The 16,670-nt window shown below is 41.5% G+C and overlaps 1 protein-coding gene across 1 annotated transcript; it reads right to left on the reverse strand.

Annotated features, from left to right (window-relative positions):
• Positions 1 to 2,292: 2,292 nt before the first annotated feature.
• KRT18 (keratin 18) lies at positions 2,293 to 13,177 on the reverse strand. The gene is made up of 7 exons (XM_070740996.1): positions 11,905 to 13,177; positions 6,892 to 6,974; positions 6,115 to 6,271; positions 5,764 to 5,928; positions 5,499 to 5,624; positions 4,288 to 4,511; positions 2,293 to 2,540 (listed from the first exon to the last, which is right to left on the reverse strand). Exons 1-7 carry the CDS (start codon positions 12,325 to 12,327, stop codon positions 2,423 to 2,425), a joined length of 1,296 nt encoding a protein of 431 aa, XP_070597097.1. The 5' UTR covers positions 12,328 to 13,177; the 3' UTR covers positions 2,293 to 2,422.
• Between the last annotated feature and the right edge of the window lie 3,493 nt (positions 13,178 to 16,670).

Genomic DNA, 16,670 nt, shown 5'->3' on the forward strand with positions numbered 1-16,670 from the left:
CATATTTTTTACAGTCAAGTTTGGAGCGGTTAATATTAAGTTTAAATCTGTTGTGTGCTCTTGTGTTGTTGTGGTTGAATGTATTCCTATTTATTTATTACATTTGTTATTCTCTCCTGTTTTGGAGGTTCTTCCACGAGTTCTAACTTTCTAACTCCATGATGTTGCCACTTTGCCCAAAACAAATGAAATAAAATAATTCAAGAGAAGCAAGTGTCAATACCTCTACTATTAAAAAACAATGGTGTTATTAATTAGGCCTGACTCTTGACTCATAGCTTTGGAAGACATCGCATAAGCTTTGGGAAGGCTGTAGTCATTTTAGTTTGCATCCCAATTTATAGAAATAGATGGCTTCGTAAACAGTAGCTATCCCATTTTTTATTTAGATTGGATCTGTATATATAACTGGGCCCTAGGAATCTTTTTTATTTAGAGCAGTTTCATTTGTATAGTGTTTTTATGCATAGAAAGAAACATCCCTAAAAACCCATGAAATAAAATACATGGTGGTTTCAAAATCTGAAAATAGTGGGGATGTTGTCACGATCTTAAGCCCACCTCATATGAGTGGGAACTGATATCAACATACTTGCAGAAAGAGTGGATGGAACTAAGTTTGTGCCTCTCTATTATCTTGCAGATTTGGAGACACAACCATCCACAGACATAATGCAATGCTTCATTATGACACCTTTCAGATTTCTGAAATATTACCAGAGGAATATCAATTATCTAAAGCTATGTAAATTTAACTATTTATTGAAGTCCTTATTTGGTGCAGGGGCTTGAGCAGTTTCTGCAATCGCTAGTAACACTTGGGGACATATTTGTATCAGTTAATCAAAATGAATACCATTTCTTTTTGTATGCTTTAAGAGATTAAAAGTTTGCATAGTTGTAGACACTCCCCTGGAGGTGAATGGGTAAACATGGAATAGGAAGTAAGACAAGGTCATGCAGTGGTTGTTTAACATATTGTTAAACAAATACACTAAAACAATAGAATGTAGGTTGCGGACATGGTTGTGTACCTTTAGATGCAAAGAATGCCATGTGAAAAACCAGATAGGTAGGAGTGTGTGCTGAAAAAAATGGAGTGAATAATTCCCAAGTATACATCACTGGTGAATAACTAGAATAAATAGATTAATATCTGTAACTTTGTGGATGCTTTACCAATTTTTTTTTAGCTTTACTTTTAATTATTGGTTGTACTGCATTGTTTATTGTTGTTGTGAGCTGCCCCGAGTCTTCGGAGAGGGGCGGCATACAAATCTAATAAATTATTATTATTATTATTATTATTAATCATGGAAAAATGAGACCAAATACTGGTAGAAAGATAATGCGCAGCAGTGACGTCAAGATTTCTCCAATGTGCAACTGTAACAGAATCTTGGATGATTTGGGGCACATTTCCCTTCTCGTGGGACTGCAAAATTGAAATTAAATTGGTCTGCATCGTGCATGATTACATTGTATATTACACAAGACAGGTGGTTCCATGGTAGAGTGTTGAAATGTTCAGGTTCATAGAACACACTACACCAGTAATGGGGAACCTTTTTCCCCTTGGGTGCTGAAAGCGGGTATGCATGTGCTTTCGCACATACACGAGTGCCCACACCCATAATTCAATGGCTGGGATGGCGAAAATGGCCTCCCACACCCACCTGGAGGTCCTCTGGAGGCCTGAAACAGACCATTTCCCAAACTTTGGTGGACCTGATAGATCCGAATTTTGCCCTCTCCAGGCTCCAGAGGCAAAAATGCCCTCCCTGGAATCCGAAAATGACCTCCCAGAGCCTTAGGGTGAGCCGAAAATCAGTTGACTGGCACACACATGCACATTGGAGCTGAGCTAGGGAAACGGCTCATGTGCCAGCAGATATGGCTCCGCATGCCTCCTGTGGCACCCGTGCCATAGGTTTGCCACCACTGCACTACACCATAAAGTACTACTTGGGTTTGGCTTAAGGCAAACTCGATCATGTCATGGGCAGGATTGTGATGTATCACAATGTTTTGTCTTTTTGTGGAGCTGGGGCGGGTGTGATCTGCATGTGACTTATCCAGCCTGCAGGCCACCAATTTGACAGGCCTGGCTTAAAGTGCAAACCCAAACAGAGTAGCCTATCCATGCATTAGCATTATGCACAAATCTAGCCAATATGAAAAGTGCTTCCTAATCACAGAAACCCTTGAATATTGAACATCAGTAGAGAACAACTGTCAATGTTGGGACTCTGAGGATTTTCTCACAATAATTGCACAGGTACAGCGTAGCACTGCTTTCAGGCATATTGCTTTATTGAATTGTACATTGAATCATCCCAATCCCTTCCTCAGCAAACCTCCCACTTCAAAATAAAATGCTGCCACCGAAGCTGCACTGGAGGTTGGCCACACCAAGAGGAGCTCAACGCTTCAACGTTTTGGTTTCTCTGGTCTCCGACACCACATTGCCATCCACTATTTTGGTGGAGTGAATCTTCTGAGACACTTGCATGGTGCTTTCCAGCAAAGCATCTTTCAGGCTGAAGGGAGAAAGATTTGGGTGATGAACAAAAATCTCTTCCCACATTTGTTATTGGAATGTAATTATCTCATGTAACGTTACTGGTCTAGCTTGATAAATTCCAAGATGCACATCATGGGCAAAAAAATATTGGATTATCTTGGATAAATAACTGTATACAATTTAGAATGTTAAAGCACGTTATCCCAAGATAACATTCCCTGCAAGGTATGTTAGAATAAGTGGTAATTATAACCTTAAGGCACTTGGAAGTCATCAAGTCTAGGCAGGCTGCAAAAAAAAAAAGCAACATCACAAAATTACACACTGAGTTGGTGTTAGGTTACTAAGGCTGCAGCCTCCACTTTGCATGTCATGCTGAAAATACTGTAAATATCAATTTGTCCTTTTCAGGCCCAGGTATGACTGGTTTTGGCATGTAAAGGATCTGTATTCCAAAACCAAATCTACCATTAAGCCATAGCAGTGTTTCTCAACCATGGCAAATTTAAGAATACTGTCTGGCCTGGGAGTTGAACATATCTTAAGAGTTGCTAAGATTGAGAAACACTGGACTATAATATTTAAAAAATGACCTAGACATCAGAAACAGCTTCTCTATAGCTATTTTCAAATATTCCTAACATTTCTGCTAAATTACTGTAGTATCTCAAAGGTATTAACAAGAATTTAATAGAACTAGGGCTGCTGTGCTTAAAAATGTAAATTCAGTTCAGCTACGTGTGTCATATTTGCTTTCACAAGTTTGGTAAAAATTGTTTCAGACCTTATTAAAAAGATGGATATGTGTAAAGGTAATCTAGGCCATCAATTCTACACATTATTTAAACTTGAAATTAATCTAAGTAAGTACAGAATACGTCAATGGATATTTTTTTTAGTTTTAAAAACTCAATACAGTGGTACCTCTACCTAAGAACACCTCTACTTATGAAGCTTTCTAAATAAGAACTGGGTGTTCAAGGGTTTTTTTTGCCTCTTCTTAAGAACCATTTTCCACTTGCAAACCCGAGCCTCCAAAACTGTAACCGGAAAAGGCAGGGAGAAGCCTCCGTGGGGCCTCTCTAGGAATCTCCTGGGAGGAAACAGGACCGGAAAGGGGGGGGGGGAAAGAAGCCTCCATGGGGCCTCTCTAGGAATCCTGGGAGGAAACAGGGCCTCCACCCTCCCTGTGGTTTCCCCAATCGCACACATTATTTGCTTTTACATTGATTCCTATGGGAAAAATTGCTTCTTCTTACAAACTTTTCTACTTAAGAACCTGGTCACGGAATTAATTAAGTTTGTAAGTAGAGATATCACTGTACCTGTAAGCATAACCATCCTTCATAGACAAAAATGGGGGGACTTTGTTTCTATCACAGCGTAACAGATTGTTTGGTAAAATTTGTCGTCAGGCATGGGGGAACTGAGATATTCCCTTCCTCCTAGGCCTATAAAATTTATGCATGGTATGCTTGTGTGTATGTTTGGGTTTTTTAAAATAAGGGTTTTAAAAATTATTTTAAATATTAGATTTGTTACATGTTGTTTCATTGCTGTTGTTAGCCGCCCCGAGTCTACGGAGAGGGGCAGCATACAAATCTAATAAATAAATGAATAAATGAATGAATGATTTATTTTAACTCCCTAAGCAATATAACCCATGATAAGAAAGGGCACAATCAAAACCACCAGAGGGAATTTGTAAGATCAAAGCAAACAGCGTCTTTATCTATTCTAGTCCTGAAAAGGGACAGGCTTACTTCAATTCCTCTCCGCCCTCCAGCAGATGCCTATAGGTAGCAATCTCAGCTTCCAGCTTGTCTTTGATGTTCAATAGTGTCTGATATTCATCTGCCTGGCGCTGGACGTCATTCCTTAGCTGTAGCAATTCAGCTTCTGTCCGCAGCAGGATTCCGTTCAGATGCTCCATTTGCATTGCGTAGCGAGACTCAACTTCGTGCAGGTTGGCTTCCAGACTGGCTCTCTACAGAGGGAAGGAATGACAGAATAAGAAAGAATCAGGATCATGGGTTTGTTAAGCCGAAACTCTTTCTTGGTCTGAGGTAGCACTTCCATGCTGCAATATTCCTCATTATGCCCCCTATGTGATTGTTTTGCTTCAATTCAGGAATTTAGTATCAGCCATCACTGATATCTTGTGGAATAATTCTACATCTGCTTGCCTCTTTCCCAAGCCAAATCACTTGGTGTTGCATATTGATACTTTGGTCATTGAACAAAACAATCTCTGACCTAGACTCAATATCAATTTAAAATTGGTTGCAGTGTTGGTGACATTGGAAGCCAAAATTAAGACTTTATAATTTCATTTGCACAGAACCCTAAGTAAGCCTTTGGTTTGTTTGATTTAGCAGATTAAGTATGTAGCACTTCTAACTGCAACTAGTTTGATTAGCTGTGTTTGAAACCAATCAGTTTGACATAATGTGTGAACCCCGACAAGGCCCTTAAGCATGTCTTTTCTTAATTCCCATAAAATAGCCACCTCCATCTTAACATTGTCAAGGGATGCTGGAAGACAACCCTTACTTAAGACAACATGTCTTATTTCAGTGGTTCTCAACCTTTCTAATGCTGCGACCCCTTAATACAGTTCCACATGTTGTGGTGACCCCCAACTATAAGTCTAGCGCAAATTCTCCCAACAGAGCTTTAAGCTGATTGGCAGGAAGGTCAGAGGGACACCCCCACCTTAAATGCTGGATTGGTCAGATTGTAAAAATATGTCCCAAGGCGCCGGAATAGAAGCTTTAGTTCCTAACACCATGGAAAATTTGTTTTTCCCCAGGGTCTTAGACAACCCCTGTGAAACGATTGTTCGACCCCCAAAGGGATCCCGACCCCCAGGCTGATGTCCATACCAGCTGGTGATAATGCAAGTTGTACGCTCCCAAACCCGTGCAAAAGACAACCCCAAGACTGATTCCCATGGAATCTCCTGCCATCATACCACATTGCGCATAGATTCTAGTTCAATTTCCAATGTTTGGACTGTGCGTCGCAAATCCGTAATGGTGGTACGAGCCGTTTCAATTTCTTTGGTATTTTGATTGATGATGACAGTGCTCTCTGAGATCTAAGGAGAAAATGTGAAAGCAGATTATGTTACCATCTGAAGCTCTGGTAATACATTTTGTGGGGCACATAAGGAGTTAAAGAGGTTAGCATGGACCTGCCTGTTTAGGAGAAAGCCAGGCAGTAGCTCTTCTACCTACCTGTTGTCCCCAGTGCTTGTCCAAATCCTCAAGATTCTTCTGAGCCAAGGTATCATACTGCGCCCGGATCTCTGCCATTATCTTGGCCAAATCCTGTGATTTGGGAGCATCTACCTCCACGGTCAGACCAGAATTGGCAATCTGGGTCTGCAAGTTGGTGACTTCCTAAAAAGATATAAAAATAGGAGAATTTGGGTTAACTTTAAGAGTTGAGAAGACAGCCCGGGATGATGGTAATCCATGATTGGTTGTAAGCTCTCTTCCCCCATTGGCTGTAACTAACTCCCTTCCTCTTAAACTACTGGCACTGTCTTTTCTAGACTTCAGTGCCCAGTGCCAATAAAGACTTACATCTTCATGGTTCTTCTTCATAAAGATCAGTTCTTCCTTAAGGGCCTCGATCTCACTCTCCAACTGCAGACGGCCCATGTTGGTGTCATCAATAACTTTGCGGAGGCCAATGATGTCACTCTCCACTGACTGGCGGATAGCCAGCTCAGACTCAAACCTGGGCATGGGAAAAGGCAGGGTTAGGTTCCCATAGTAATTGAATTTGTGAAGCAAAAGTGCTGTCGGGTATTATGTTGATGACAATGGGTTACTAAGAAAGAACCAGAGCTTTACAGACACTGTATCTCAGCCAGGGAAATGGAAAAATAGCACAACTAGACACAAAATTCTGCTTTCTGATATTTATAAACAGCATCCCAAGCTTGAAATTATATGAATAAGGCCTAACATTTCAGAAAAATAAGAGAGGCATGAGTAAGATTTATACTGATTTGGTCTTTTGTGCTCTTGCTCCTTCACCATATTAGCAACATCAAAATAAATATAAGCTAAGGATAAGAGAAAAATATCTGTAGAACTCAAGGGAGGTTGCTCAAAGCCCCTGACTTTATCATTTATAAATCCTTTTGTGACATAAAAATATAGCTTTTGATTTGCATTAGCCTTTCTTTTCCTAAAATCTTTCCTTATTCTTTTAAACTTGAGTTGCAATCCAAACTAACTGGAAAGACGTAAGATTGCCTAACCCTGCTTTGCCTATTAAGGCTTCGCTTGTTCCATGGGCTGCTGGACAGGATTCCAGAGCCCAAGTTAGCAAACTGGGATAAAAACACTCACTTGACACGGAAGTCATCAGCAGCCAGGCGAGCATTGTCAATCTGCAGGAGAACACGAGCATTATCCACAGACTGGTCGTAGATCTGAGGAGAGAAAGCACACATGGCAGATTCAGAAATGTGAAATAAATATTTGAGTTTGCCAATCAGGAAAAAAAGGGGGGGCATTCTGACTGGGCAATTTTAACAGGGTAAATTAATTGGCAGAAAGCTACAGAATAAGCAGCTTCTCCCACCACAGACCCAATGGACTCAGATCTGTACTCATCCAGATTCTACGAAAAGCTAAATATTCTGCAGCAGTGGCTAAAACCCCTCTTCTCCATGCACTCTTGATCTGAGATTCCCAGATGGGATGGGGAAATCAAAATATCCAGACACTGCTTTCCAGGCTTTATAGCAGTGATTCCAAACCTGGGGGGTTGGGACCAGACTATTTCATAGGGGTTGCCTAAGACCATGGAAAAGACACTTTTCCCATGGTGTTAGGAACTAAAGCTTCTATTCTGGCACCTTGGAACATATTTTCACAATCCAACCAATCAGGTGTTTACAGTGGGAGTGCCCCTCTGACCTTCCTGCCAATCAGCTTAAAGCTCTGTTGGGAGAATTGGCGCTAGACTTGTGGTTGGGGGTCACCACAACATGAGGAACTGTATTAAGGGGTCATGGCATTAGAAAGCTTGAGAACCACTGCTTTATAGTAACCGGACCTGAAACTTCCTCTTTGTTTTTTGTTTTAATTTAGGGAAAGCTAGTGCAATCTGAACCTACAGGTTTTCAGCCAGCCTACAGTGTTCCCATTGTTTGCCTAAGCCATCCCAGGTGCAACTCACCTTCCCAGTTCCCAAGGCAACAGGGAGACCAAGATTTTTAAAGGAGAAACTGGCTTTGATCAAGCGGCTTCTCAGGTGTCTTCACTTTTCCTAATTTGTGTCTCCCAGAGACCTGGTGGGGTCCTGGGCATTGAAGCACCCCAAAACCACGGTTCTAATTCCAGGCAATATGGCAACAAATCTGTAATTCAAACTACTTTTGAGCAGGCCAGGGAAATACTGCATTCATTATGTAAAGCAGAGGCCTTCAAACCTGGCAACTCTAAGACTTGTGGACTTCAACTCCAAGAATTCTAGGAGCTGAAGTCCACAGGTCTTAAAGGTTGCCAAGTTTGGGGGGACCCTGGATGGTAAAGTTTTCAAACTCACTAATTTTGCTAGGCTCTACAGCTGCTTTTCAAGGAGTAGAGAGGAGATATTATTCAGCTAGAAAGATAGAAGACTGACGGCAGAAAAAGACCTCATAGTCTGCCCTTATACTATTTCCTGTATTTTATCTTACAATGGACATATGTTTATCCCAGGCATGTTTAAATTCAGTTACTGTGGATTTACCAACCACATCTGCTGGAAGTTTGTTCCAAAGATCTACTACTCTTTCAGTAAAATAATATTTTCTCACGTTGCTTTTGATCTTTCCCCCAACTAACTTCAGATTGTGTCCCCTTGTTCTTGTGTTCACTTTCCTATTAAAAACACTTCCCTCCTGAACCTTATTTAACCCTTTAACATATTTAAATGTTTCGATCATGTCCCTATGGGGACGTTTATCAGGGGATGGTTTCTTTAGAAAGGCATTTTTAGCCCCCTGTTCTTCTCATTGAGGTTGAGCATTAATAATTTTTCTGGGATTAGAAGCTGATATTTAGCCTAACCTTTCCCCCTGTTTTGCTGTTGCAGAACAGTGTCCAACTTAGCAGTTGTTCCTTAGCAACAATAAGGCAAATCCTTAAGGTCCCAAAGAGGTGCATATGGGCTCCCTGTCCTATGTACATTTGTTGGTTTAGGATTCATTCTATGATGGCAGCCATTTTGTGAACAGGCAAGCCTTCGATGGATGGAAGCCAGAACATTTAAGTCATGCTGATAAAATTCCAGATACATGCCTCTTCCTCTGTCAAGAATTTGGAAAACCCTTTATTCAAGTTTGTTTACAGTATTTACCAGAGTCCCTTAGGCCTTAGGGGAGCTTCCAAGTACATCTACTTTTATGGCCACAGATCTCCCTGAATACAGTGGCTACATGTAAAAAGTGAACAGGGCTCCTGTGTCTTAAATAGCCAAATGGAAAGATTAATTTCAGCAGCTATTAAAGATGCTGAAGGAATTCTGACATTTAAAATGGCTGGCTTCTAAATATGGAGAGGTGCGGCCCTGGGCCCCCAGAATTCCACAGGGCTCTCAGGAAAACTACCCACAAGACTACAATCTTAGTAAAATATCGTAACAATGGGGTTTCGGAACTCATTTCCAATGAGCCAGAAACCCAAGTCATTTTCTTATGACTTGGGTATCAAGTCATATCTGACAGTAAAAACCAATTTTCTACTGCCAATTGATTAGGGGGAGACAAGGAATGTGGGGGGGAAATAAACAGGCCTAGCCTGTTTTTATTTAAATAGCAACTTTCCCTCAGGTATAGGAAAAGTCAGATTGCTCAAAACCACCTAGTGGAAACAGTACTATGTTCCTTTAAGGCAAGGGTAGGCAAAGTTGGCTCTTCTATTACTTGTGGACTTCAATTCCCAGAATTCCTGAACCATTCATGCCAGCTCAGGAATTCTGGGAGTTGAAGTCCACATGTCATAGAAGAGCTAACTTTGCTCACCACTGCCTTAAGGGATTCCTACCAGTATCTGGCTGGCTGGCCAGAAGGGGGAGAGAAAACTGGTTACAAAGGTCATGGCCAGGCTTTGATTCAGCAGGCCTAGCTGAATCATGATCCTTCCTTAATTTCTAATGAATTGATAGGCCATATATCATGCAATCTCTGAAAGTACAAGAGTTGGAATCTAAGGCTTTTTTTTTTTTTAAAAAAAGGAAAATACAGTAATACTTCCCCATTTTCAAATAGTACTTTCCCATATATTCATGGGAAAAGTAATTTAGAAGCCACCAGCCAGGGCTTCTAGGTTTTAAGAAACCTATTTGTTTCAGCAGACAAAATAGGGGTTCTCTGGAGAATTGGGAATTTGCCAGGCAACTATACCTTGAGGTATAGCCTAGCAAGAGTTTAATTCTGCTCTCTTCTGGTAACGGATGAGCAAGGTCTTATAGAAGGGACTTAACTCACAAAAAGGCCCCCATGCATAAAATGGCTATGCCTGTTTTTGATAGGTATTATTAAAAAAACCCAACCCAGGATAGGTAACAACTGGAAACTTTCTGAAAATGCTTCTCAGAAGGAAAAGAACAAATAAGCTGAATCTCTTTCCCCCTAGGATATTTTTATTCTTTCTGCTTTCTGTAGCTGCGCCACACCTTCTAACCAGCTTTTTTGCTTTCTGTGCCATATATTTTACCTGAACAGGTGTTGAAGCTTTTACCGTTATCTTTATTCCCTTTATTTGCTAAATGATTTTACACATACATTAAAAAAATGATTCACAAGAACAAAATCCTTTAATCTGCTCAGTCTTTTAACAAAGCTCTTTTGAATTATGTCAGGAAACCACCATTGGGAATATCCCTGTAAAATGAAGTTTCTCTTTTTCAAAACCACTGTAACTCAGCCCTTCCCCAACCCGGTGGTATTATTATACACTGCAACTCTCAAAATCACCAAATTGGAGTTAGCTATTCTCTCCCATTGTTAGGTCTGGATGAGAAATTTGTCTATTTCTCCTGAGGTTGGCCTATTCTTTCCTGCTTGGCTTTAAGCTGCATGAATTTTAACTCTTTACCTGGAGGCAGGGGGCTCTACCTATTATTTATCCCAGGATTTAAGATGGCCTAGTGCAAAAGTCTTCAAACTTGGCAAGTTTTAAGACTTGTGGACTTCAACTCCCAGCATAACTGGCTGGAGAATTCTGGGAGTTGAAGTCCACAAGTCTTAAAACTTGTAAGTTTGGGGACCCCTGGCCTAGTGCTTGTTCTTTGACCTTATGAAAATAGAGTCACATTTTTTCATTCCTCTGCAATGCTCTAGATAAGTTCAATATTAGAGGCATGGTGTAAGTGGTTGGGTACATCAAAGCAACTGGTTTTATTCCTTAGACTTCAACCCAAAAACACGTATCACAAAAATTACCCTGTAGTAAGAGGGGCAGCCAATAAATTTAATAAATATAAAACTAAAAAAGAAGACATGGCAGAAGAAAATAAAATGCAAGGTAAGAGATCGAAAGGTGTAAACGTTTTTTCACAAGGGCAGCAAAATAGATATATCTGAAATGTTCTAGAGGTTAATTGTATAGTAGGTTCCTTGTTGCAAAGTGTTACTGGAAGCTATAGTTACCATAATATTTCCCAACATAAAGTACATTGAATATTTCTTTGCAACGGCAAAAACGCAATGAAATGAACCAAATTTGTTGGAACTTCACTCATTGCTATCTTTTATGGTACGGAAGAAAATCGTGCTATGGTTGCCTTCTCCTTTCCTCCTCCCGCCCTCCCAATCTATATACAGTCTGCATTTCTTCAAGAAAAGCACGGCCACTCCTCAGGTATTCAGGTAAATTCTACCCAGCTCTGAATTTTTGACTCCATTCAAACTTCAGAAGGCAAACATGGGAGGTTCCTGCTACAATGGTTGTTACCCCACAGCTGGTAAAGCTGCATTGGTTTCTTCTAGTAAACCATTAACCTGGCTAGGCAAGATGTTGAACTCTGAGTAACTCTTTTATCAGCTAAGGCAATTAGGGAGGGAAAAACGGTTTTTTGCAGAATCATTTTTCAGGGAGCCGGAACCACTTTCATGTTGGACCTCTTATCTACTGCCTTTATCTTTACTCCCCTTTATTGTGCCACTCTCTTGATAAAAAAATACGTGCAAACTGTGTATACTTAAAGGGGCCAGAAAGACAAAAGGTTTGGCAAGTCAAAACTACTGCTTGAAAGTGGACAAAGGGAATATTCCCCATTTCAGAAATTTTCACTTTCTATTTGGAGGGGCCTCTGAAATCCTCCCTTACTCCTATTACACCTCGGCGTCTGCCCCAAGAGGTTTTTCTCACCTGGTCCTTCAAATCGTCGATGACCTCAAAATAACGGGTCCAGTCTCGGGTGCTGGGCCCTTTTTTCTCCATGTACTCTCTGATCTGGATATCCAGCTGCCGGTTTTCGGCTTCCAGGCTGCGCACCTTCTCCAGGTAACTGGCCAGGCGGTCGTTCAGGTCTTGCATGGTTTCCTTCTCGTTCTGGACCACCCCAGAACCCGAGAGCTGGAGGCTGCTGCTCATCCCCCCGTAGCCCCCTCCGTAGCTCGCGCTCCCTCCATAGCTACCTCCGTGGCTGGAGCTCAGGCTGGAGACTCGGGAGACCGAAATTCTCGAGCCGGAGCCACCGGCTCCAGCGTAGACGCTGGCGGCGCTGCCCCCGATGCCAAACTTGAGCGGCCTAAGGGAGGTGGAGTAGACGCTGGACTTGGAGAAATTCATGGTACCTGCGAACACGAGGAGCGGCAGAGACACGCAGAAAAAAAAAAAGGGTGGCAAAGAAGTTCAGCCTACCTCTGGTTTTTATAGCCAGGAGCAGGGGCGGGCCCAGGCGGACCCACCTTTCCAATTGCGCCTTTGCTCGCTGAGCTTGGAAGGCGCGGCCAATCCAAACTCGGAGCTCTTGCAAACTTTCTTTCTCGCATTTGCGGCTCGGCGGCTTGGTCCGCTTCCAGAAAAGCCGCCGAAGGATCCGGAGGAGCGTGGCCGGCCAAGGCGCCTGGGTTCTTCCAACTCCTGCTTTGTTATGGCTGCGAGGTAGACCGGCTTCGCGGTGGGTGTAGGCCAGTGTCTCCCAACTTTGGCAACTTGAAAATATTTGGACTTCAACTCCCAGAATTCCCCAGCCAGCATTCGCTGACTGGGGAATTCTGGGAGTTGAAGTCCAAATATCTTCAAGTTGCCATGGTTGGGAAACACTGGTGTAGACGAAGCGCCCATTGCCACCATAATTTTAAAAATTATTTACTTATTAGTGATATTTATGTGCCTGAGCGGCTACCAATAATCACAACTACTAAAAACAATATAAAACTATAACAATAGTCAAAACAGCAAGTAATATGAAATACATGAAAACACTAAAAACCATACGCTCACTCATTCCTAATCCCAGGAATTTCATAGGTTAGAGGCCTTCAAACTTGGCAACTTTTAAGACTTGTGGGATTTCAACTCCCAGAAATCTCCATCCAACCAAGTTTGAAGATCTCTATCATAGGTGATTAGTTTAGTAACTCTAATTAGAGCCTGAGGATGCATGCTATGTACTAGAGGGGTCTCCAACTTTGGCAACTTTAAGACTTGGGGACAAGTCCTGATGGCTGGTTGGGAAATTCTACAGTTGAAGTGCCCAAGTCTTCAAAGTTGCTAAGGTTGGAATCCCCTGTGCTATATACACTAGGGCAGTGATTTTCAACCTTTTTTGAGCCGCGGCACATTTTTTACATTTACAAAACCATGGGGCACATTAAGTGGTGGTGGTGGTGGCTAAAAAAAGTGTGGACAAAAAAAATTCTCTCTCTCTTCCTCCCTTTTGCTCTATTTCTCTCTCCCTCCCTCTTTTTCTCCCTTCCTCATTTTTCTCTCTCTCCATCCCGCTTTCTTTCTCCCTTCCTTCCTCTTTTTTGCTCTCTTTCTCTCTCCCACCTTCCCTCCCTCTCTCTCTCTCTTTCTTTCTCTCTCTTGCTGTCTCTCTCTTGCTGTCTCTCTCTTGCTTTCTTTTTCTCTCTTGTTCCCTTTCTCTCTCTCTTGCTTTCTTTCTTTCTTTCTCTCTCTCTCGTTCTCTTTCTTTTTCTCTCTTTCTTTCTCTCTTGTTTTCTTTCTCTCCCTCTTGCTTGCTTTCTCTCTCTTGCTCTTTCTCTCTTTCTCTCTCTCTTTCTCTCTCTCTTGCTTTCTCTCTCTCTCTCTCTTTCTTTCTTTCTCTCTCTCTTGTTTTCTTTCTCTCTCTGAGCTTCACGGCATACCTGACCATGTCTCATGGACACTAGTGTGCCACGGCACTCTGGTTGAAAAACACTGCACTAGGGGACTTCAGTGAATTTGACAGTTCGTTACCTTTTGGACATCATGAAATCTGAGTGGAATATAACCTCTGCTGTGTCTTGTGAAACTTCCCCAGTAAACTAAGATTGTAGGGTGAGGAAACTGAACAAGGGACTGCTTGTACTGTAGACTTTTGGGAAGCACAGTTGATCCCCCATAGGATAAGTTTGATCCAGGGTTGCTGTAAACATGATGTGGATTGGGAAAAGGAAGGTCTTGTGATCCAGGTTTATCAGTGCTGCTGGATTTTGTGAGGAGCTGTTCATTTACAAAGGTGTAGTAGGATCTTAGTAGAAATGGATTTCTTTCCAATTTTGCTTCAAAAACTATCACCTTCATCTAAAGAATTGTAGCTTTGAAGTACTGTATGTGCCTACACCGGTTCATTTCTCTTTTGGGTTCGGTTCTCACCTCTTCCATGGGTTCAGTTTCAAGCTAGTTTATTCCACGACTTCTCTTCCCATACTGTATTCAATTTGAGCTACACAGTGTAGACAACAATCGTAAAGTACAGTTTTACCACGGCAGGCCAATAATACTTTCCCTAAAGATTTACATAGTATGAATACAATTAGTAGATTAGAATTATATGGCAAATAAACAAGAGCTCAAATAATTCAGTCACCTTCCTTTTTAATTATTGTCACCAAAAATAATTATTTGATTTTTATTCCTCCTTTATTACTCTATAGGTAACTCAAGGCAGCAAATATACATACTTCCTCCTCCTGTTTTCCCCACAACAATCCTGGAAATGGGTTGGGCTGAGAGAGTGTGAGTGACTGGCCTAAAGTCGTCCAGCTGACATCCATGGTTAAGGCAGGAAATGAATTTATGATTGTCTACTTTCTAACCTGGCGCCTTAACCGTTTTCTAGACTAGTCAGTGAAGGGCTATCAAAAATTTTACTACCACACTGTGGGTGTGGCTTATGCAGGACGCCCTGCATTTTCTTTCAACGTCTTTCAGTGCAAAGTGGGTACTCTGGGGTGGAGTTCCATTTTCCCTACCCCACTGCATTCCCTGCACCCATTCGGGCAGAAGCCCACCCCTGCTAGTACCTTAGCCACTGTAGGACATCTGTTGACTCATCTTAAAAGACAAGGAACAGCCTGAATATACTCTTGGTGTAAGGAAAAGGTTTCTCCAGAGTGAGGCAATAATGATGCACTAGGAATGCACTCGGAATACCAATCCGATAAGAAAAGATTAAAAGTAACAAAACTGTGTTTAGAATTGTTGGGAAATAATTTGAGATATAACATTTACCTAGGATGATCAATTGAAGGATAACGATACAATAAATGCAGGATTGCGCCTGAGGCACAAAGCAATTCCGTTTAATATTCTGCCTTCTGTCGCACGAAGCCCAGCGACCGGTTAGGTTCCACAGAGTTGGCCTTCTCTGGGTCCCGGCAAAAAAACAATGTCGTCTGGCGGGACCCAGGGGACGAGCCTTCTTTGTGGCGGCCCTGACCCTCTGGAATCAACTCCCCCCAGAGATTAGGACTGCCCCTACCCTCCTTGCCTTTCGCAAACTCCTCAAAACCCACCTCTGTCGTCAGGCATGGGAAATTGATTCCCCTGGGCCGTTCCACTTTAAGTATGGTTTGTACGAGATATATGATTGTTTTTTATATTAAAGGTTTTAATTTGTTTTAATGTATTGGATTTGAATTGTTTTTTGTTGTGAGCCGCTCCGAGTCTTCGGAGAGGGGCGGCATACAAATCAAATCAAATCAAATCAAATCAATCAATCAATCAATCAATTAATAAAATACACTGAAATATACAAGTAGCTAGATAGCAAGGATTAAATGTAAGGTTACCAATTTTACTGGAAAAAATATGTGTGTGCTATGGTGTGTTATTGCAGGTGTTATTTACAGTAAATTATAAATATAAATAAACATAATGGTAAACGGCAACACATTCTTAAGGCATAGCTCCAGCAACTTGTTGCAAAATTTACTTAAGCTGGTTACTATGGCGAATCCATTTATGAGATCCATGGATTAATAACAGTCTTTTACGGAAGTGAGCATTTAAAAGGCTGAAAATCCTGAGCTTTAAGCATCTCTCATTATCTTTGCAATGTAAGCCTTATGAAGTACAGTATTATAAATAGAATGGGAGTCCAATGCAGGTGTTCACTTGTTCATAGATATTTTCAGTTGCTGGGGATGTGTGTTTGGATGGTTAATCCCTTCCTCTAATGTCCTTACCTGTTGGTGCCCCTTTCAAGTGCCAATACAAAGAATCATTTTCGTTAAAGATGGTAGGATTCGTTAATATGGTAGGATCCTGGTTATTCCACCCCTTTCGGATCTTACTTTTTCAAAAGTCTTCCTTTTCAATTTAGGCAGTCATGGAAAACCAGAGACTTAACCTGGTTTGCTGTTTCTGTATGCAGGGAAGCAACTACTTATAATTTGGGCTATTGAAAAAGTTACTTTATTGGGATACAATCAGGCCAGCTATTAAATATTCTGGGATAATTATCCTAAAGTAAGGGATTATCAGTGTTCTGAAAAGGCTGGAATGTGTTAGTTGTTTGTAACTTCCTGCATTTTTCTTCCGGGGTTGAAGGAGGTTCTTGTGGAATTTTCTGCCTTTTATGTCCATATGATGTGGCTGGCTTTTTGTACTTGGAGATTAATGGAAGTGAGCCTGCATCAGTGATGGGTTGTAAATAATGTTGCCACCAATTCGCACTCGCAACACTTCTGCACATGTGCAGA

Source organism: Erythrolamprus reginae, chromosome 2, assembly GCF_031021105.1.
Source record: "Erythrolamprus reginae isolate rEryReg1 chromosome 2, rEryReg1.hap1, whole genome shotgun sequence".
In the NCBI taxonomy this organism is placed as follows: Eukaryota; Metazoa; Chordata; class Lepidosauria; order Squamata; family Dipsadidae; genus Erythrolamprus; species Erythrolamprus reginae.